General features: G+C 43.2%; 2 protein-coding genes across 2 annotated transcripts in view; one reads left to right on the top strand and one right to left on the bottom strand.

Moving 5' to 3' along the window:
• Positions 1–128: 128 nt before the first annotated feature.
• LOC135094388 (ionotropic receptor 93a-like) lies at positions 129–15,390 on the top strand. Its single transcript, XM_063994438.1, has 5 exons — positions 129–315; positions 2,547–2,777; positions 4,101–4,279; positions 10,535–10,694; positions 15,151–15,390. Exons 1-5 carry the CDS (start codon positions 163–165, stop codon positions 15,238–15,240), a joined length of 813 nt encoding a protein of 270 aa, XP_063850508.1. The 5' UTR covers positions 129–162; the 3' UTR covers positions 15,241–15,390.
• Positions 15,391–15,472: 82 nt separating this feature from the next.
• LOC135094383 (uncharacterized) overlaps positions 15,473–21,999 on the bottom strand; it is a 37,820-nt gene continuing 31,293 nt past the window's right edge. The window contains exons 2-4 of the mRNA XM_063994425.1: positions 17,700–17,933; positions 17,219–17,284; positions 15,473–16,574 (exon numbers count right to left, since the gene is read on the bottom strand). Coding sequence (XP_063850495.1) covers positions 16,368–16,574; positions 17,219–17,284; positions 17,700–17,933 — 507 coding nt within the window. The 3' untranslated portion in view covers positions 15,473–16,367. The remainder of the gene's footprint in view (positions 16,575–17,218; positions 17,285–17,699; positions 17,934–21,999) is intronic.

Here is a 21,999-nt window from a genome sequence, read left to right as displayed (position 1 = left end):
TAAGTAGAGAGTTAGACCGATGAATACGTACATAGATTGACAGATAGCTTATTGATCAATGAAGTTTAATAGCAGCAATGATAATTATATAACATTTTATCTTCATGTATAAGACGTTTTGTGGCGGCGGTGGTGATTGCGAGTGTGGCAGTGGGCGTGGTGATGTGGGCGCTGGAGTGGGCGTGTTGGTGGGCGTGCGGCGGGGAGGGCGCGGGGGACCCAAGCCGGCGTGGGCTGAGCGCCTCTCTGTTGACAGCCTGGCGGATATTGCTGGAGGATCCCGAGCCTTCCATGCCCTCCTACATGACGGGCCAGGTGAGAGAGAGAGAGAGAGAGAGAGAGAGAGAGAGAGAGAGAGAGAGAGAGAGAGAGAGAGAGAGAGAGAGAGAGAGAGAGAGAGAGAGAGAGAGAGAGAGAGAGAGAGCAATATCCAGCAACAAAAAAGAAAAAAAAGAATAAACAGAGAAAAGAGAGAGAGAGAGAGAGAGAGAGAGAGAGAGAGAGAGAGAGAGAGAGAGAGAGAGAGAGAGAGAGAGAGAGAGAGAGAGAGAGAGAGAGAGACGACGGACACAGACAGAAAAGAATAGACAGACAGACACAGAGACAATTAGACTCATACAGACAGGCAGAATATAGGCAGAGAAACAGAGATATGCTTACGTACAGTAGATAATATGCAGACAGACAGACAGACAGACAGACAGACAGACAGACAGACAGAAAGACAGATCGACTCTCAAAGACAGAGAGAGGAAATTGGACTCCAGAATTTGTATACATTGAAACAGATAAATATAACAAAATACGAAAGAGTTTCACGATTAGAGAGTAGAGCACACATCCACACCCACTCACCCACCCACACAAACGCACACACGATTAGTTACAACTTTTATTTATATCTTTTTATTCTTTTACTTTCGCGTGTCAGATAAGCGGTGACGCGGAGAAAAGAAATCAGCAAGAATCAGTCGGTCAGTCAGTCAGTCAGTCAGTCACTCGAATGATCTGCTTACTGAGAATGATGGTGGTGGTGGTGGTGGTGGTGGTGGAGGTGTTTAACTGTGAAAGTTTTATCGTGGTGATGATGATGTTGATGTTCCGGTGCTTGTGGTGACTGAGACTCGTGGTGGTGGTGGTGGTGGTGGTGGTGTTCTGTTCTCAATTTTTCCGGTTCATACAAGTAGTACACATGTTCTCCCTCTTCGAAGATACCTCGCACTTGTCACGGTCATTCAGTAGATCGTGCTAGAGTGACAGATTAGCTTTGGAGTCTCTCTCTCTCTCTCTCTCTCTCTCTCTCTCTCTCTCTCTCTCTCTCTCTCTCTCTCTCTCTCTCTCTCTCTCTCTCTCTCTCTCTTATCTATAATAGCGGGAAATGCTTTCTCTGTCTGTGAGTTTCTTTGTCTGTCTGTCTTTTACACAGTTATAATGTCCAATGTCTCTCTATTTTCTTTTCTTTTTTCTTTTTACTATTTTTCTCATCGTCTGGTTTCTCTTAGCCATGAAAAACAACGAGGTTTCTACGTCCTGTCCAAAGTTATCGGTCTTAATGAAATAGGAATGTAATTACTTTGCATCCCTCACAATCTCTTCCCTTTTTCCTTACAAACCTCCTTTCTGAAATGAGAGACAAATTTTACGTATCCCAGTAACAAGACAAGTAATAAAATGCGGTCGTTCTTTCTTGCTTTTCTGTATCCCTTCCCTTACTTATTTTTCTCCCTCCCTCTTTCGTAGTTACCTCTCCTGTTGACCTCACAACCATTAAATCATGTTGTTCTATAATTTTTTGATCCTCTTCACTACCTCTCTTCTTTCCCTCACTTCCTGCCTCCCTCCTTCATAGCTTGCCTCTCCGCCACATCCCAAAACCATTACATTAAACTCGTCCATCTTTGCTCCTCTTCTCCATCTCCATTCCTCCCGTCCTCACCTGCTTTCCTCTTCCACACACCTAGCAACTATTACATGAAATTGTCTTTCCTTACTCTTTTTCACTGCCTTTCTTATTCTTTCCCTCCCTCCCATTTCCTCCCTCCGGGTTATCTCTCTTCCTCATCTTCGCTTCTCCATGCCTTTCTTCCTTCCTTCCTTTCCTTCTTCCCAATCTCCCACTTATATTATCAGGCCATCTTATTTTTATTCCTGTCCTCCCTTCCTTACTTCTCTTACTTCTCTTGCTTCCTTCCCAGTCTTCCTCTCCACACTGCATAATCATACGGTGAGGCTGTCCTGTCTTTCCGTCCTTCCTTCTCTCTTTCCTTCCTTCCTTCCCTCCCAATCTTCCTCTCCCACTTTTCAATCAGTGAGGGTGTCCAGTCAGTAAGATCTTTCGTTTTCATCCCTCTCTTTCCTTCTTTCCCTCCCTCTTTTCTTCCCAGTCTTTCATTGAGGTTATCCTATATTTCCTTTCTTCTCTCTTCTTTCCTTCCTTCCGTCCATTCCTCTCTCCTTCCTTCCCTCTCTCTTTACTTCCTTCCGTCCATTACTCTCTCCCCCTCAGTCCTCTTCTCCACACTCCACTGGCTTTCCCGCCCTGACAGATGTTGGTGGGGTGGTGGTGGGTGTTCTGCATGCTGCTCACCGCCGCCTACCGCTCGGCCCTCATCGCCCACCTCTCCGTGCCTGACAAGTCCCCGGCCATCAACACTCTGGAGGAGATGCTGCGTCAGAAGGGCTGGACGTGGGGCATGGAGGCCACCTATGGGTCGGGGTGGCAGTGGTTCAAGGAGAGCTCCGTGCCCACTGTGAGGCAGGTGTACGCCAAGATACAGGTGAGGGGTCAGGTGGGGAGAGAGAGAGAGAGAGAGAGAGAGAGAGAGAGAGAGAGAGAGAGAGAGAGAGAGAGAGAGAGAGAGAGAGAGAGGGAGAGAGAGATTTTTTAAAGGGTAATTCACTGTACCGGACTGATTTTAGTTCCCTTCTTAACGGTTTAATTACACTACACTAATTAGTTGTAAGAAGATAGATAGATTGACAGACAGACAGACAGATAGATAGATAGATAGGTAGATAGATAAAAAGATAAATAGACAGATCGGTAGATATAGAAATAGTATATAGATAAAATAACTAGTTACATTTATACATAGATACAGCGAGAGTCTAGATAGATAGATAGATAGATAGATAAATAAGTAGACAGATACATAGTTAGGTAGCCATACAGATAGATAAAATAAACATAGATAGGTAGATAAATAGATAGATAGATACGTAGATAGATAGACAAGCAGATAAACAAAGACAGACACACAGATAGATACAAACAGAGAGGTACGTAATATCCTGATAAATAACTAGATATTCACACTTAACTACAGAGAGAGTGTGACAGGAGTTGCTTTTCTGTTCCCGGCACAAGAAGTTGATTCATGAGGTGTTCTGTGGTAGCATCCGTCAGCTTTCTCTCAGTATTTTGGACAGTTTGGCTTGATTTCACACACGTGGGCTCAAAACCTGGCAGATAATATTGAGATGCAGAGAAAGCGTGGTGGTGGTGGTGGTGGTGGTCGTGGTGGTGGTGGTGGTGGTGGTCGTGGTGGTGGTGATGATAAGGTGGCGGTGGGTTTTTAGGAAGAAAAGGTAAGGTTGCCATTGAGAAAGTTTGTATGTGTGTGTGTGTGTGTGTGTGTGTGTGTGTGTGTGTGTGTGTGTGTGTTTCGTCACTATTTATCCCTCCCGATCACTCCCCATTACTCCTCGTTGCTGCCTATTACTCCCCATTACTTCCCATTTCTCCCTCTCACTTCCCATCACTCCCCATTACTCCTCATCACTACTCATCACTATCCATCACCACCCATTACTTCACATCATCACCCATTTACTCTTCATCACCTCCCATCACCACATATGAGATGGCGTAACTCTACTACTACTACTACTACTACTACTACTACTACTACTACTACTACTACTACTACTACTAGCACCACCATCACCAAAAGTAAGTATAATCCAACACTAGTAACTCCACACACATTAATATTTCCACCCAAAACACGCTAAACACTTTCGTACATCACGTTCCAGCTGAGTAACTGACACCTCCTTCCTTTCCCCTTGCTCGTGCCGCACCTGCTGGGCCGCGGCAGGTGCTGGGGGCAGAGGAACACCTGGCGCGGGTGCTTGAGGGTCATCACGCCTTCCTCACCTGGAAATACTACATACGTTCGCTAATAGGGGCCCACTACACCAACCGCCTGGGCTACACGCCACTACACACCAGTCGGCAAGAGTATATTAACTATGGTGGTTATGGATGGGGGTTTAGGTACGTGTTATCACCTGTTTGTCAACGAGTGAGTGATTTTTTACCTGTTTTTTTTTTTTTCTGCGGTTGTTTTTATCCTAGTTTATTTTACCTGTGTTTATTTTACCTATTGTGGAGGTTATGGATAGGATGGATACGTGTTATTATGTGTTTTGATGTTAACTACTTGATTTTTTTACCTGTTTGTTCTCGTGGTTGTTTCTTATTTTAGTTTTTTTTCTTAGCTGTAAATATTCTTTGCTAAGTGTTTCTTGGTTCTGGCTTATGATTCGTCTTAGCTATGTAGTTGTTATCTGTACAGCTTCTTCTCAGAGTCTTTTGTTATTCTTGCTTATGGTTGTTCTTTCATGTTTTTTTTTTCTTGTTTGTATTTCTCTGTATTTTGTTACTCTTACATTTGTTATTATCACAGTTTTTTTTTTTTATCCGTAAATTTTTCCTGCAGACCTTATTATTCTTACAGCTGTATTAGCCAGTTTCTCTTATTCGTAAAATTTCTCTGTAATTTTTGATATTTCTACTTACTCTTGTTTTAGCCAGTTTGTCTTGCCTGCAAATGTTCTCAGTGAATCTTCTGTTATTGGTACGTGCAGTTGTTCTTATTCAGTTCTTACCTGTGAATTTATGTCTTTTGTTCTTGTCACAGCTGTTCTTACCCACTTCTTACTTGTAAAGCTTCTCACCTGCTTATAAGATCTTACCTGCTGTTGTTTTTGCATGTTAATAATTATTCTTACTTATGATTGCTATTAGCTTTACTTGTTACTATGTTTCCTCACACTAAACTCATCATCCCTCTATCTCAAGGCCTCTGAACTTTTTAGAATCTTTTGGTTGTCTAGTCTTGTAAGGAGGCTGTGAGGAGTTAGAGACTAAATATTAGGGAAAGCAACACACTCTGGAAGGATATTTGGGAGGTTACACGAGTTTCTGACTCTGACCATGATTGCGCAAGAAGGAAGTAATAAGTTGATTGGCTAGTAATGAGAATCGCACGTGTGTGGAAACTGTTTGTAGATTTGAGGGATAAAGATTAGGAAAAGCAAAACACTGGAAGGGAATTTGGAAGGTTACACGACATTCTGACTTTCTAACTGATTGTGCTGGGAGAAAGCAGCAAGTTGATTGGCTAGTAATGAGAATCGCACGTATAGGGAAACCGTCAGGAATTTTGAGGAGTAAAGATTATGGGGAAAAAACTAGAGGGAAATTTGGGAGATTACTCGACTTTCTGATTTTCTGACCATGACTGCACCAGGAGGAAGCAGCAAGTTGATTGGCTGGTAATGAGAATCGCACGTGTAATGCCTCAGTTCATGTCTGTGTTTGTATGATTGAAAATAAACCCCCACGTGTTTGTGCTCGCGTTATTATGCGCCACACACCTGAGAATACTGAATATTTTAATATCACACACACACACACACACACACACACACACACATTTTCCTTCCCCTAAACTTATAAAAATAAAAAAGAAAGAAAACGAAGATAAGAACTCAAGTCCTTTACAAATTTCGCCAAGTAGCCTTGTAAAGAAAATGAATAAACAAATGAAACAAAATAAAAAATAAAAGTAAAATCGCGTAAGGATAAGAAGAAAAAAGTTACTTAATTTACCGAGATGTGATAATCTTTCCTTTTTATTGCTATATGCAACGAACTGAAGGCGACCTATCCCTGAAGTGACGAGTCTAGGGTAGAAAGAAAGTACATTCACAGTGTAGACTTAATGGGACTGAGACTAAATAGAAAGTGTTGGGTAGCGGCGCAGCGGTGTCGGTGTGGAGAGAGCGCGGGGAAAGGGATGTAGTTGTCACCTTCAGGAGTGATAGCCGTGGTGTGGTTGAGGAGAGGGCGCGGGGAAAGGGATGCAGTTGTCACCTTCAGGAGAGTGATTGCCATGGTATGAGCCACAGAAGACAACGTCTGTATTGTCGTAGAGATTAATCAGGATTGCACAAGTTGTGGCCACCGTATTAAAGGAATGACTTAAGTCTGTTAGAATCTGTACAAAGGACTACAAAGGAAGAAAAACATTCCTTACGAAAGGAGAGTGGAGCTTTTAAATTCAAATTCCTTTGAGAAATGTAGGTTAAAAAGGAATCTGATAGAGGTCTTTAGATGGTATAGGGAATATAACAAGGGTGACGTAAGCAAAATACTCGTGATCAGGAATCAAGATAAGACAAGAAATAATGGATTCAAGCTTAGTAAAGTTTAATTTAGAAAAAAAGAGTTGGGATGAAACTGGATCTCAAATAGTGGTATGGACGGAATAGACTCAGTAATTTTATTTTTAGTACAGAGTCAATAAAGGAACTTTTAAAAGAAGATTAGACAGATTTGTGGGTAGGGATGACAAATGGAAATAGATAGGTATGTTTTATACAGGGACTGCCACGTGTAGGCCTGAATGCTTCTTGCAACCTGCTATACTTTTCATGTTATTATATTGTTATGTTCTGAGACACTGGGGTTTTAATAGGAGTATTTTCAAAGGCGACATAAATGATTAGTTGGGTTCTCATGAGTACTTTTTTTTTCTTGTAATAATAAAAAATCTTTAAAGTATTAAAAAAAAAAAAAATCATGAAAACGCTCTTGAAAATCCCAGTGACTTTCTCTAGAGCCTGTTGAAAGTAGTGGAGATGATACTGGAAGGTTTGAAAGTGTGGATCAACAAGTCGCAGCTGACTAGATTGGTTGTATTACCTGAGGACAATTAATGAAAGATAATGACACGACCAGCTAATGAGAATACAAAACGCTTCAAAATACAGGATGTTTTAAGCTCGTATTTTCAACTCCTTTGCTCTTTCATCACGACAATTTTCAGAGATCACAGAGGTGATCAGTAATCTCTCTCTCTCTCTCTCTCTCTCTCTCTCTCTCTCTCTCTCTCTCTCTCTCTCTCTCTCTCTCTCTCTCTCTCTCTCTCTCTCTCTCTGAGCAGCCTCAAAAGAGATTAGTTCAATAAGAATCCTCGGTAAACTAATACGAGAATCACGGAAACACCCTCGACATGCTAAATACGTAACTTTCACTACAGCCTGTGAAGATGTTAAAGGAGGGACGGCGAAATGTTGAGGAATACGGTCTTTACGTTTAACATCGGGTACTTTTTTGCCATTAAGAAGAAGATATTCACGGCGAAGCAACAAACAAAAGGTATCAGAGCGGAAATTAACAGAAGCCTCAAAAAATTCAGACGTCTTTTTTTTCTCTCTTTTTTTCCAGTAGGTAGAAACGCGCCTGCTACGGAAACAGTCTCGAGCGCGCTACTGTTTGTTCAAGATCATGTTTTCTATGTTAACAAGATCTCCGACTGCTGGGGGATAGGTTTATTTAATGAGCCGCAACAACAGGGTCACTTGGCGCCACTCCTCTGTGTAGTCCATTTGTCAGGTGGCGGCCGAGACCCCGAGAAGCTTGAACTGTTGTTGTTGTTGTGGTTGCGGTCTGGCGTAGCAGCGATGTCTGGTTCTCTGGCCTTGTTGAAGATCTCCACACAGGATTCCATGACATATTCAGTGGTAACTTTCGATTTAACCTTTTGACTGCCACTTTCCCTAATTACCAATCACTCTGAGACATCTTTACTTGTTCTACAGCCACATCCAGTCTTTAAACTGGGAAGAAATTGCAGAATTTATACTTTTTTCACCGCTGACTTTATTGTAGATGCTTATAAAGACTTCATGCATTGTTTCTGGTGTTGCTAATCGTTTTGTGTCGCAGTGAAAGGGTTAAGGTTGTGTAGCACGTAGATATAACTGCATACGGTCCCTGCGCTCATCTTCGTCTCATTGGACTTAAGAGTCTATGGTAGGTATCCCTTACCCAGGGACACAGAGCCACCGTGACATCAGGGTTCCCACAGTTTACCTTCCCCAGGGAATCCTCGTGTATCGACTAACTAAAAGGGAGGATGAACGTGTGGGTGAGCTGTGTGTCGACTGCTCCACACCTCGGATGCCTAGTCAGGCTCGCTGGATACAACCAGCGAGGCGCATCACGCCCAGTGTTAACCTGTAATTTGTCTGATACATAACCAGTCCTTTGCATTGACTTAGAAAGTGTCTGTACTTATTTCCTCGTAATGTTTTACCCGCAGTCGACGCTTGCCACCTGCACCGCGCCACACCACACGCCACGCCACACGCCACAGACCGGCTTTTGTGGTGGCCCCGCCCTGGGCCAACACTCTCCTGCCCACCCAGTTTTCACTTTAGCCTTTTATCTTCTTATCAGTACAACTATGAAGTGAAAATAGCTGGAAATCTTTTTTTTATTATTATTATTATTATATACTGACTCATCGCGTAGAAGAGGCGGAGTGTTTCAAGTAGGTGAAAATATCCGTGATGAAATTAATAAGACTAATATTGATTTGAGTGAAATGGTTTTTGCGAGAAAGAAGGCGGTAGCAGGAAGCACTGGAGGGCAGAGGAGGTGCAGGTCAATGGCTTGGTCAGGGACGGGGTAGAATGTGGCCTGGAAACGTGGAGCATCGCCATAACGTAAAAGAGAAACGTCCGGGAAGTTTAGAGTGTGTGCGAATAAAAATGTTGGCCATCATTGAAGGGTTGGGTTGATTTGGTTCATTCATTACACTAAAGGCGAGAGCGTCAGATAATTGTTCCAGATTAAGACAGCAAAGGACAAGACTGGAGAGATGCCACGATTGATACAAGAGATTGGAAAGGTGATTCACCTCATTAACTCAGGAGATAAAAATAGAACATGGAGTGAAGGGAATACACAAAGAAGGGTGTTATAGAAGATACAGGAAGCAAATAGAACGGGATATGGAAAAAAAAGTAATGGATGCTGAGAGAGAAAATAGAATGGTAGTTAGATTTAATTCCTTGGTTGATAGTACTTGTATACTGTAAAAGATTCGGTCATACAAAAAGAAAAGTATCCTTACCAAAAAACGAATAATTTTGACTCAATGGATGAAGAAACCTGAAAAAAAGATATACGTACCTTGAGTTCAAGGCTGACGACACATTACTCAAGGGTTCGAATCGCGGTACGATACACCCAATGAACTTCGTGACGCTTCACTCAGCCAGGCTTGCCAACTGTAACGAAACTACTCTCGTCACTCTGCACTTATTCCGCATTCAAGAAGATAAATATATTTTTTTATGTGACTAAATACGAGATGAACAGACCAAGAGTAAGAAGAGAGAAGGGGATGCGGGATGACTTCTAACTCCTTGCTTTCTTTTCTTCTAATTAAAAAATCTTTCTCATCTCTTATCCTCTCAACTCTTATTCTTTCTCCTTTCTCATTTTCCAGTCCCGTCCTTCTTCCCTTGCGTGAAAAGCATTCGCCTTCTATCTTGTTTTCCTTCTCCCTCTTCTTCATATTCCAGTCCCTCCTTTCCTCACGTGAAGAAACTCTTTCCTCTCTTCTTTCCTCCATCTTCTTTATCTTGCAGTCCCTTCTTTTCTTTCCATTAAAAAAGAAAGAACGTTTGCCTGACTCCTCTGTAACGTTCCCATTGCATACATTCTCTCTCTCTCTTTCTCTCTCTCTCTCTCTCTCTCTCTCTCTCTCTCTCTCTCTCTCTCTCTCTCTCTCTCTCTCTCTCTCTCTCTTCAGTTTCCTTTCTTCTGTGCCTTCATAATACGTATTCTCCTCCCCCTCCCGCTGCTGCCTTAGTCCCTCGTCACTGTTTTCCCAAGGCACAGCTGTCAGTCGTGAGTACAGTCCTGGTTGCTGCCTGAACATTGCTTCCCGCCCGCAACTTTCCCCGTAAAGACCACCACAACTCCGCCTGACACACAGCTCAAAACACTGTCTTCCAGAGCTTAACCCAATACAACTTAAAACACTTTCTTCCACAGCTCAACCTAACGAAGGCTAATGAAGCACTTTCTTCTGACAAAAGCTTCCTTTTTTCTATTCAGTCTCGCCCACCACTTCGGATACTTTCACGCACTTACTCCTCCATCTGAATGTTCTGTCTGCAGAATATTCCTGCAGTGATTTTTCAGAAGTTTAATGTTGTTACTTATTCTGTCTTAGTGTCCCATTCTTCAGTCTGTTTATATGTATATGTGTATGTATGTATGTATATGTCTATCCATTCTCTCTCTCTCTCTCTCTCTCTCTCTCTCTCTCTCTCTCTCTCTCTCTCTCTCTCTCTCTCTCTCTGTGTGTGTGTGTGTGTGTGTGTGTGTGTGTGTGTGTGTGTCTTTCTATCTGTCTTTCTATCTTTATATCTCCCGTTGCTTTAGGAAGGGCGCGCCCATCCGCCGCAGCATTGACCTGGTGAAGCAGAGGCTGATGGAGGCAGGATTGGTAAAGCATTGGATGAACGACCTCATCGCCACGGCCAGCAGAGCAGCCCGCGCCTTGAACACCTCCCGCGCTGCCCTGCCCACCACGCCCTCAGAGGTAAGGAAACTAACGACCATACTCTGAAACACATCTACACTCCACTTCCACTACATTCAGAAGGCTCTAGTTGAAGTCACCGGTTTTTTAAGGGTGTTTTTACTTTAATGGTGACAGATGAACGAGATTTCTACATGATTAACAGGAGAAACACTCTTGAGAATTCCGGTAATCATTTCTCTGGCCTTTGAAAACAGTCGTGGTGAGAGAGCAAAACGTTTCAGAATATTGCCCTGAGAACCATTCCCATCTGCCTGTGTCTCACCTGTGCCCTGGTATCTGCACGGCCTGATTTTTGCATCTGCTACGTATTCGCTGTACTGCTTATGCCCACACCAGCCTTGTTGTCATCATATTATTATTATTTCCTTATGCAACACACTCGCACCGAATTCCCAGCATCTGTCCAAAACCCATAACGCCCTTCACTTGCTTAGTTGAAGTTGATTGGGGATTTTACTGGTGAAGGAAGATGAAGTAGGAAGGATGAAAGTATAGGAAGAAGTAAAGTATGAGTAGAAAGGAAGGTGATTGGTGATAGATGGTACTGGTAAAGGAAGAAGCGGAGGTAGAAAAGATAAAAGCGTAGGAAAAAAAAAAGTTAAATGAAAGACAGTTGGCGCGCGAACTGTCTTGCTAATCATCCGCATAGTCTGTCCGTGTCTTACCTGCACAGTAAACGATTAGTAGATTGTTCAGCGCCATTAACACTTAAGACAAACAATCCTGACTACCTGGCCGCAACCACGGCTGTTACGGTGCGCTGGCTTCCTATTGCGGTGTGATTACTCTGCTTGTTCGCTCGATAAACACCAGACTCACGGCTGAATGGTTAAGCATCACTGGGGTGTTAACCCCATCTACGTGTGATAGGCCTTATTAGCATGGGTAGCACCGCCCTCCATCGCCAAGCTATGAACTGGTTTGGCGACCGCAGTGCCTTCTGGCTGGACATGTGTGAATTATTTAGTGTCGAGCTGGTTTGCAAAAGTAAGTCTCTGGTGATAGATTTGTAAACTAATTTGGGAAACCACATTCTATCAACAAACTCTCGAATTGATTCAGTGACTGCACTGCCCTCAGACAGCGGTTTTTCAAACTATTAATATCAGGTAAGGAGCGAAGCAGCGCTATTAAGCTATTAATGATGTGTAGTTATTAATGTATATTGAAGCTTCATGACGCTCTAGGAAGGAACTCATTACGTCTCTGTTTTGGGAATGCATTTGCTTTCAAAGTGAGGGGCGAATTTTACTGCATTTTTTTTTTTTTCTGGCTACTACTTAATCCAGGACCTCGTGACCACAACCATGACTGACAGCTGAGCCTTTTCACTGCTATATGCAACAATTCAAATCTAAAAGCACTATATTAAGTCTTTTCAGGCGCACACCACGAAGAAAACGGAATTAAAGGAATAGATTTCCCAATGTCTTGCCAGTTTTTAAGTCGCAACTGAGTGAAAATAGAGAACAGATTAAATTAATGTTGTTAGCGTGTCGTGTGACTCAGTTACGTTACTTGAGTGTATTTAGCGTTCAGTAATCACGTTGTTATCGCTGAGTCGTGAATAGGGAGGTTCTAATTAGACGTATTTATGAATGGGGATGATAAATGGAAATAGGTAGGTATGCTTTATTCAAGGACTGCCACATGTAGACTGATGGCTTAGTGCACCTTAATTTATTTTCGTACTTTCATATTTAACCTCTTCCATTTTGCCTCAAGTACCGTTTCCCTGGTGATACAAGATGGCCAGAGCGTTCCTCAAGGTAAACAGGTATAGATAAATGCTAAGAACTGTAGAGAAAAAGCAAGATGGAGGGTTTTAGGTGAGGGATGGTCAAGTTGAGTCTCGTCTGTGTTCTGTCGTGTGTTGAGATGTTTAGGTTGGGTCTCGCCTCTCTCCTCTCGTGTCCTTGGTGATATCAAAGAACCTTCAGTGATAAATGGGGATAGTTGAAAAGGAATAGATGCATGCTGAAAAACGGAATACATTATGCTGCTAAGTAAAGTGTGTGTGTGTGTGTGTGTGTGTGTGTGTGTGTGTGTGTGTGTGTAGCTTGTTTCTCCACGGCGCACTTTCTCAGGTCAGCATCTGTGTAGAAATACAAGCCGTTTTCTGTTAACTTCTTCCTGACCTGCATCTCTTCTCTCTCTCTCTCTCTCTCTCTCTCTCTCTCTCTCTCTCTCTCTCTCTCTCTCTCTCTCTCTCTCTCTCTCTCTCTCTCTCTCTCTCTCACACATCCTCCTCCTCATTTTCAACTCGTCTTACCAGTTTACCTTTCATCTTCTACATCTCCGCTCACTTGCAGTTCCGTATCACTCTTATCTTCTTCTTCCTTCTACTTATTTGTATTTTTCTTCGTCTAACCACAGTACCACGCCCTTCAAACTCAACTCATGCTTGTCCGTCTAAACACACACACACACACACACACACACACACACACACACACACACACACTGTTATCACAACCCGTTCCTCTCATTTATAGCTTTCATTTCCACCTTTCTCTATGTATTTTTTGTTTCATTACTGCTCTCCTTTTGTTTTTTTCTTTTTGCTCTTATTTTTTTTTTATGTTATCATCATCTCCCGCCTTCCGCTATCATAATTATTAGTGCAAACTTGTTTCCTTGCCTGGTCATGTCTTTGCCTTACCTCTTCCTCGCCTCTTCTTCTTTTCTCATCTTCCTGACCGAATTTCAGTGTGGTGGAATCTTCTCTTTCGTTGTTGTTTGTTTGTTTGTTTGTTGTTATTTGTTGTTGTTGTTTGTTGTTGTTATTGTTGTTGTTGTTGTTGCTGTTGTTGTTGTTGTTGTTGTTGTTGTTGTTGTTGTTGTTGTTGTTGTTGTTGCTATTGTTATTGTTATTGTTATAGTGGCAGTGGTATTATTATCATCGTACTTTTATTACTACTGCTTATAACTACTACTACTATTTTTACTACTACTACTTTAACAACAACAACAGCAACAACAACAACAACAACAACAACAACAACAACAACAACAATAACAACAACAACAACAACAACAACAACAACAACAACAACAACAACAACAACAACAACAACAACAACAACAACAACAACAACAACAACAACTACTACTACTACTACTACTACTACTACTACTACTACTACTACTACTAGATATAATGAAATTGTTGTTGACAGTGATAGTAATAATAATATTGATAATGATGATAATAATAATAATTATAATAATAATAATAATAATAATAATAGAGAGAGAGAGAGAGAGAGAGAGAGAGAGAGAGAGAGAGAGAGAGAGAGAGAGAGAGAGAGAGAGAGAGAGAGAGAGAGTCGTAGTACAGATCACCACCATCACCACCACCATCACCACCACCACCACTATCAGTAAGCTTCCGTAGAGAAAGCTAGAATATTCCCTAAAGATATCCGAAAAAGAAAGAAAAAACTCGTCAGCTACATGATATCTTTTCTAACTTTCCTTCCTTATCAGTTACTATTTTTTTTCAAGGAAGTTTCACCCAATCACTCACTCATTGGCTCACTTGCTCGCTCGCTCGTTCACTTCCTCACTCACACACTCACTCACTGGGTCACTCACTCACCCACTCGCTTGCTCACTCACTCACTTGGTCGCTCACTCATTCACCTGCTCTCTCGTTCGTTCACTCACGCTCATTCATTCGTTATCTTTCATCTGTCATTTATTTTTTTTCTTTCACAGTTTTTACTTTTATGGGTTTCTATTTCAAATATCTGTGCACGAATTTGAAAACCTAGAAAGCCCTTTACAAACATCAGTATTGGAAAGTGTGTGTGTGTGTGTGTGTGTGTGTGTGTGTGTGTGTGTGTGTGCTTTCTGCATTCATTTGAGTCTGCAACTTCCTTTAAACATCCTCATTCATTCTGCTCACTTCCATACCCACTTAAATTCATCTTCACTTTCACATCACTCCTTCCTTTCTCTCCTCGCGACACACACACACACACACACACACACACACACACACACACTGACGGTGCAGGAGGCAGGGGGTGGAGGCCTGGTGATACTGGGCGTGGGGCAGCTGCAGGGCGCCTTTTACCTCCTCTTCCTTGGTATGCTACTTGGTTTTCTGCTGCTGGTTGGCGAGACTGTGATGGTGGCTGTCGGCAGGTCTCCTCGCTGGTCTCGCTCTCAATCGGCTCTCAAGTTTTCGCCATCGCCTCTCTTCTGAACGCGGAACCTCTGCATAGTCCCTTCCCGACCCGCTGTTCTCTATATACGGTGAAGCCTCTTGCCAAGCATCTCCAGCATCTCCCAATATGTTGTTCAGGCGGGAATTTCAGAGTCCCGTTAGAAAATTGTACTTGATTGTGTCACTGTGTTATTTGTGATAAGAGAGTACTGTTTTTTTTTTATGTCTGTACGTGGCTTTTGAAATGGAAATGCTCGAGTTGGTGAACCCAAATTGCAGAGGAGAATGTCTAAAGAAGATTACATCGCCCCAGGAGACATCAGGAACACTCCAGGAATGCCGTGTAGGACCACCTATTCCATGTTGTAGTGCTGGTATATGTATGGAAAAGCGTGGATGTGATTAAATGTATGGATTGCTGGTTTATTTTTCTTTCTTTTCGCTGTGATGGAGGTTGGTCAAGGGCGCTAAAAAGAAGGTGGGGGAAAGTGTGCTAATTTGCTGCTCCTTCTCCATCAAATGAAAGGTCACTATAAAAAAAATAAATAAAATAAAAAAGATGACCAGCTGAATTCAGGAAGTGATGAAATAATAGCAGCAGTGTCTATACATAACATTTTATTAAGTGAAGAACGATCTACAAAATTATAATATACGTACAGGTAAAAATATACATACAGCATACGACCTGGGAAAAAACATAACACTAGATTGCTATAGTGCACCAGGTGTGTTGTGTGGCCGGGGCGCGCCGCAGCTAAGGGGGACTGAAGGCGGGAACACTGCAGCTTGTCACACAAGGTTTAATAGACTATTGGTTCCTTGTTTCTCAGTCTGTTATCCTTGCGTACACTCCCTGCCTTCCTATAGCGGCGCGTACTGGCGACACAAGACCAACAAGAGCGAGGCCCGGCAAACGTCACACTTGTGCTAACGTGTGGTCGGCAGTGGTGGTCGGCAGGGGGCGTCTGAGTGACCCTGAGAGCCGACCTCCCCGCCGGGCCAGCACTCCTGTCACTGTGAGGCTCCGTGGCGTGATGGTTAGTACTCGTATTCCTGACATATACATCTGACTCCCGTAACTAATCACAGCTGTCATTGGTCTCGCGCGTCCTATGTTAGGTTATGGATTATGTGACTCGTGGCAGGAAGGCTCTCTAATGTGGAAGGACGGGACGGAGTGAATGAGATACTGCGTGAAAGGGTGGCTGAGGAAACGGAGAGAAGGAGAAAGGCAACACCAGAAACACATGAATTGGACTTGAACAGCGTAACACTCAGTAAGCAGCGGCGCGGACCAGATGCGGCGGCGCCAGGTGCGTGGAGAGACAGTAATGGACGCACCCTTTGGCTAAACAACAACACAGGCACGTCTTAAGGCACTAATAAAACTCCACGTGCGTCTTGCGTCATCTCCGTCCCTTTCTCATCCACTGCATCTCCTCCTAATCTTCCTCTAAGCCTTCCAATCTTCGTTCCCTTTGGGTCGGGATGCCTCACGCCGGCCGCTCCAGCCCGTCCTTGTCCTCATCGCACTCCACGCACCGAACTAGACCGGACTCGTCACAGCTGGAACACTTGAGCGCCACGAACTCAAGGGTGAAGTCGTTGCGGTGCACAGACTTCTTGGAGCCGTTGCATACCGAGCAGGGCAGCAGCCGGAAGCCCCCGCAAGTGTCACACGGGCTCACCTGACACGCCCTCTGTACGCCGGGAAGAAAAATTGAGTTAGAGGCTGGGAGGGGGTGCACTGTAGCTTGTGTATGTGTAACTTTACATGGTCTATAAACTAACTTATACTCATTATGTGTTATTCAGTCTTTGTATTTATGTGGTCAGTAATAATCTAAATAATCTAGCCAGTCATACATACTCACGTACACACACACGAGTAATTTCTAGTTAAAATGAAATAACACGATGTAATCATAGTGTGATGATAAGGAAACACTGGAGAAAATGGACATAAATGCACAGGTTTATACAAATAACCTGAGAGACAGACTGACAGCCACGCAAACAAACAGGCAGACAGACGGACAGATGTAGCTATTACACACACACCCTCTCTCTCTCTCTCTCTCTCTCTCTCTCTCTCTCTCTCTCTCTCTCTCTCTCTCTCTCTCTCTCTCTCTCTCTCTCTCTTACCTCACAAAAATGTAATATTCTTTTCTCTTATTTTCTCCCCGCCGTTTATTTATTTATTTTTTTTTATATATCTCTATCTCCACCTCCACACACACACACACACACACACACACACACACACACACACACACACACACACACACACACACACACACACACACACACACACACACACACACACACACACACACACACACACCCGGTAAGGCTGCAGGAGGCGGCGCAGTTCACCACACTCGTTCAGTCTCTCGATCTGCTCCGCGTCCTGGAAAAGCCAACGCAAATATTAGTCTTCCTCCTCTTCTTCCTCTTCCTCTTCTATATTTTTATCTTTTCTTCTATTTGTTCCTCCCCATTTTCACTTCCCTCTTTCCCTATTCTTCTTTCTTTCTCTCTAGGGTTTATTTGAGAGAGAAATGAAAAGTAAAGATGCTAGTTCTCCGTATTTCTTGCATTAGTAAGGTAAACAAAATAAGGAAGAGAGTGAGTAGAATCAGGTAGATACAGAAGAAAAGAGAGAATAAGTTCAAAGTGTTGGGAAGAGGAAAAAACAGATTCAGGCAGAAATTTTTACAGTTAACTAGTGAAAGAAATGAAAGAGCGAAGGTGCTGGTTAGTTCTTGGATGAGGAAAGTGGAGGGAAAAAGGCTGAAAGTAGGTAAAAGGCCTTTTGCACCCACCCCGAGGTACTGCCCCTCCAGAAACACATGGGGCACGGAGACATGGCTGGAATGGAGGCGGTCGAGGAGCTGCAGCTGTGTATCTCTCGCCATGAACACGTCCCGCTCTTCGAAGCGCACCAGCAGCGTCCACAGGATCTTGCGGATGCGAAGACAGCGCTCGTAGGTGTCCCGCACGATGCCCAGGGTCGTCAAGTATACCACCACCTTGCCGCGCTCCCGCTCCATGAAGTACTGGTGACGGAGAGGCGTGTGTGAGGACCAGGGACAAAAGAATAATAGGCTTTTCTTAAACATTTAGCTCTCTATCAAAGACTGTTTTTAAAGGACACACAGATGACTAGTGAGATTCTCGTAGATGTTGTTTTCTTACTGATGATGCAGAATCCTTAAACTCTCCTTATAAGAACAGAAAAATCACTAAAAACCCCAGTATTTGGCATTACACTCTGTTGGAAATAGCTGAAACAAGACCCCGAAACATTAAAGAATACGGTCTTAGAATCTATTGGGTTTTGGTGGTGTGACAAGATCATGTGACGCACGCTAAGGTATGCAATAGCTACAGTTCATTGGTAAGACAAGTGAGTGGAATTCTGGTGGTAATAACACAGGCTAAAGCAGCAGAACGTTATCCATGTATGTTGGAACGTTAGAGGAATATTTCTGCTTCATTACTATAAATACCAGTTCAAGTTATGTGGTTCATTGGTGAATAATGGTAGTGTTGATGTAGGTGGTGGTGTGCGCGTGAGGCGAGGCTCTTGTATTTACTGCGTCTTGCTCTACGCGGGTGGGGTGACATTTACTCCTTATGTGGGCGGTGAGGGTGCGCAGGTGCGAGGTGACAGCCCGCCACGTGGTCCGCAGCTTGATAATTGCTTCTGCACATTGAGGCGGCGTGTTGTGGCCTCAGGTGTTCGCGTGATGATGTGAAAATGTTAATTGCCATGTGCTACTGTAATTGCCTCGCGAAAGTGTGAGAAAATTATGTCCATATTTCTTACGGAGGTTAGTAATGAAAGAGGGTTGCGGTAGGGCTGGCGACGGGAAACGAAAGCAACAGCAATAACAAAGGTCTGTCATTGTTGTTACTGCTACCATGCTGCTAATAACCTTAATGATATTTATTACAACGATCTCTGCTCTTACTACTGCAACGCTATAACGGCAACAACTTAAACTACTACTACTACTACTACTACTACTATCACAACCACCACCACTACCACCACAATCACCACACTACCACTACTACTGACAATAACGACAACGACAGAAGCAATAACAACAACGCCTATACTAGCAGCAACACTAGTGAGGACGACAGCATGCGTGCAGGTAACCTTCCTAGGACGATGCAAGAACTGTGGCGAGGTGACAGGAGCTAGGCAAACACTGGAGGGCGGCGTAAACAAGGCCTCCTCTCCAAGGCCGTCATAAGAAACTGAGTGAGTCTGGGCCACAAGAAATGAACGAGTGGTACAATACTTAAGGATGGAAGGTGGATATAGGTGGGTTTTGTTAATGGACTGTTATAACGAGTCTACTGATTTCTTTTAGTTTTCCTTATGTTCTTATGTTCCTAGTTGTTTGTTTTGATGTAAGTGATAGATGGATATAGGTAGGTTTTGTTAAGGGACTGCCATATGTAGGTGTAATGATTCCTTCTAGTTTCCCTTATGCTGTGTTCCTCGGGGTCTGTCTTGATGTAGATGGTGGGTGTTGTAAAGGGACTGTCATGTGTAGGTCTGCTCATTCCTTACAACTTCTCTTGTGTTCTTATGTTCCCAGTGGTCTGTTTTGATGTAGGTGAGGCCAGCAGGTGAGTCCAGCGGGTGAGACTAGCAGGGGAATGCACGTCATCTGCATAGTGTTGTGTGATCAATTTTGTCTGCCACAAGGACAGCTAGTTTTTTTCTTTTCTTTTTTTCGTTTGTTTTTCTAGTCCTTTGCCACTCATTTTTTTCTATATGAGGAAAGATTGTTGTGCGTATGAAGGTTGTGCTGTGTCATTAACGACGCCGTATAGCACCGAGACATAGTAGTAGTGTAACAGTTTCACGCATGCGCAATGGTAGTCTTGGCAAGCTACATTAAGACCGCGTGATTACTTCTCAAAATATTCACATAAAACTGGATACTTTCTGGCAGTGCTGTGTACCTTCAGACAAGCCTTGCGCATCACCACGAATCATATCAGTACAGTTCTCATGAGTTTGTGATTCTTTCCGACAGAGTTGGTTACACGGTCTTTGGTTGTGGACGTTTAGGTAAGCCTTGCATATCACTACGAATCACATCAGTACAGTTCTCGAAAGCTCCGTTCTTAAGATATCCACACAGACTGGTTACCCTTCCGGACAGAGTTGTGAACCTTCAGACGAGTCTTGCACATCACCGTGAATCATAGCACAGTTCTTACAATTTCATGGAGAGACAGAGAATCACGTCACGTCATATTATCTCTTTCAGTGCGATATACAACAATTCACGACATTAAAAAACACAGTACAAAAACATCAACAAGTTCCTACAAGAAGAAAAAAAAAAAAAAATAGATTTTGCAATTCCAAACTAGTAAGGTGTCTGTGGCTGTAGAATCAAAATAAACAGAGTGGCTTGTATTTCGCTTCTGCATTTCCTCCTTTCCTTGAACTGTTTCAGGAGGGGAAGGTTTTCAAAGCACTTCCGAAGTTCTGAATAATCTCATTTACTACTCTTTGGGGACTGGCACCTTCAAGTGGACCTTTTTCCTGTTCTTTTATTGACCATAGGCAGAACCCTCTTACATAAATAAATAAAGGAAAGCTGCGCCAGATAGAAGTGTAAGGATTAACCGGTGCACGAGTCCCCCGCTACGTGCCAAAAGAACTACAGGCAGCGATATACATAAAAAAACATATAAAAGCTAACAAGAGCCATCTGCCGCGCCTGGTAACGGTCCGTAATGGCACACTGACGCCACAACACAGCACCCTCGTCCTCGCCGCTGCTCATCTCGCTTCCAGTCCTCTTCCCGTCGGCTCCCTCGCCAAGGCCTTCACGCTGGCTGGCGGTGAAAGGTCGCGGCGCACTGGTGGCGATCCTGATGGTCACCTAACGTTACAGTGTGAGACGTCATGGCTGTCTGGGTTTGGCGCTCGGTGGTTTGCATTACTGGTTTGAAAGGAAGTCACTTATCTGGTTTTGGAATTTAGTTTTACGTTACTGGCTTAAAAGGAAGCGGCTTCTCTGTACGTTATTGGTTGGAAGGGACTTATCTGGTTTTTAGGATTTGATGGTTTGATGACTTGAAAGGACGTGACTTAGCTAGGTTTGGAATTTTGCTGCCTTATTGTGGTAGCTTGAAGTGGCTTCTCTGACTTTGTGATTCGGCTTATGTTACTGGTTTGAAGCGTCCTATCATCTGGGTTTGTGACTGGTTGCTTTACACTACGGGGCTTGCCGGGAAATGTCTTTTTTTTTTTATTCGAGTTGTGGACTAGATGGTTTACGTTACAGTGTGAAGAGGCCATGGCTCACTAGCTATCTGGCTTTGAAAACAGATGGCTTACGTCAAAATAGTGATATACTGACTGGTTTTAAAACTGAAAGGCTCACATTACATTATTAAGATACTGTGGTTTACTGACTTGCTTTGAAACTTGGTGGGGTTACTATTTTATTTTTTTTTAAATGGGATGGCTTACATGAAATTATTAATGGTTATTGTCTGGCTTTGAAACTTGGTGGCTAAGTTATGCGGGGGCTGAAACGCTTAGGCTTAACACCTGGCTTTGAAATTAGAAGGTTTGCGTCACGAGATCAAGACTTATAAGAAGACATATTGACTGAACGTTACGTGGATCTGTCACTCGCTTAACTGTTCTCTCTCTCTCTCTCTCTTCTCTCTCTCTCTCTCTCTCTCTCTCTCTCTCTCTCTCTCTCTCTCTCTCTCTCTCTCTCTCTCTCTCTCTCTCTCTCTCTCTCTCTCTCACTCTCTCTCTTTCCTGGTTCTCGCAGTCCAGTTAACTCAATTTTTTTTTATTTAATTTTTTCCTTATCATTACGTGCAGCATTATCAATGGCCACCCAAGGCAGAGCGTCCTTACGGAGAGCACTCAGTGAGAGGAACAGTTCACCTCGTGCGCGTATAAGAACACAGTAACACAAGAACAGCTCAGAATTTCAAGATAAAGAAAGAGGGAACTGTGCATTTCTCCCCTCCCGGAAATTCATCTTGTCTCCCCCAATAAAAAAAAAAAAAAAGACAATTCTGGTTTGTCAACGCATATTATGATTTTCCTTTTATTTTCTT

The sequence above is a fragment of the Scylla paramamosain genome, chromosome 3 (genome assembly GCF_035594125.1).
Source record: "Scylla paramamosain isolate STU-SP2022 chromosome 3, ASM3559412v1, whole genome shotgun sequence".
NCBI classification, from domain to species: Eukaryota; Metazoa; Arthropoda; class Malacostraca; order Decapoda; family Portunidae; genus Scylla; species Scylla paramamosain.
This window is presented reverse-complemented; position numbering and strand designations above follow the sequence as displayed.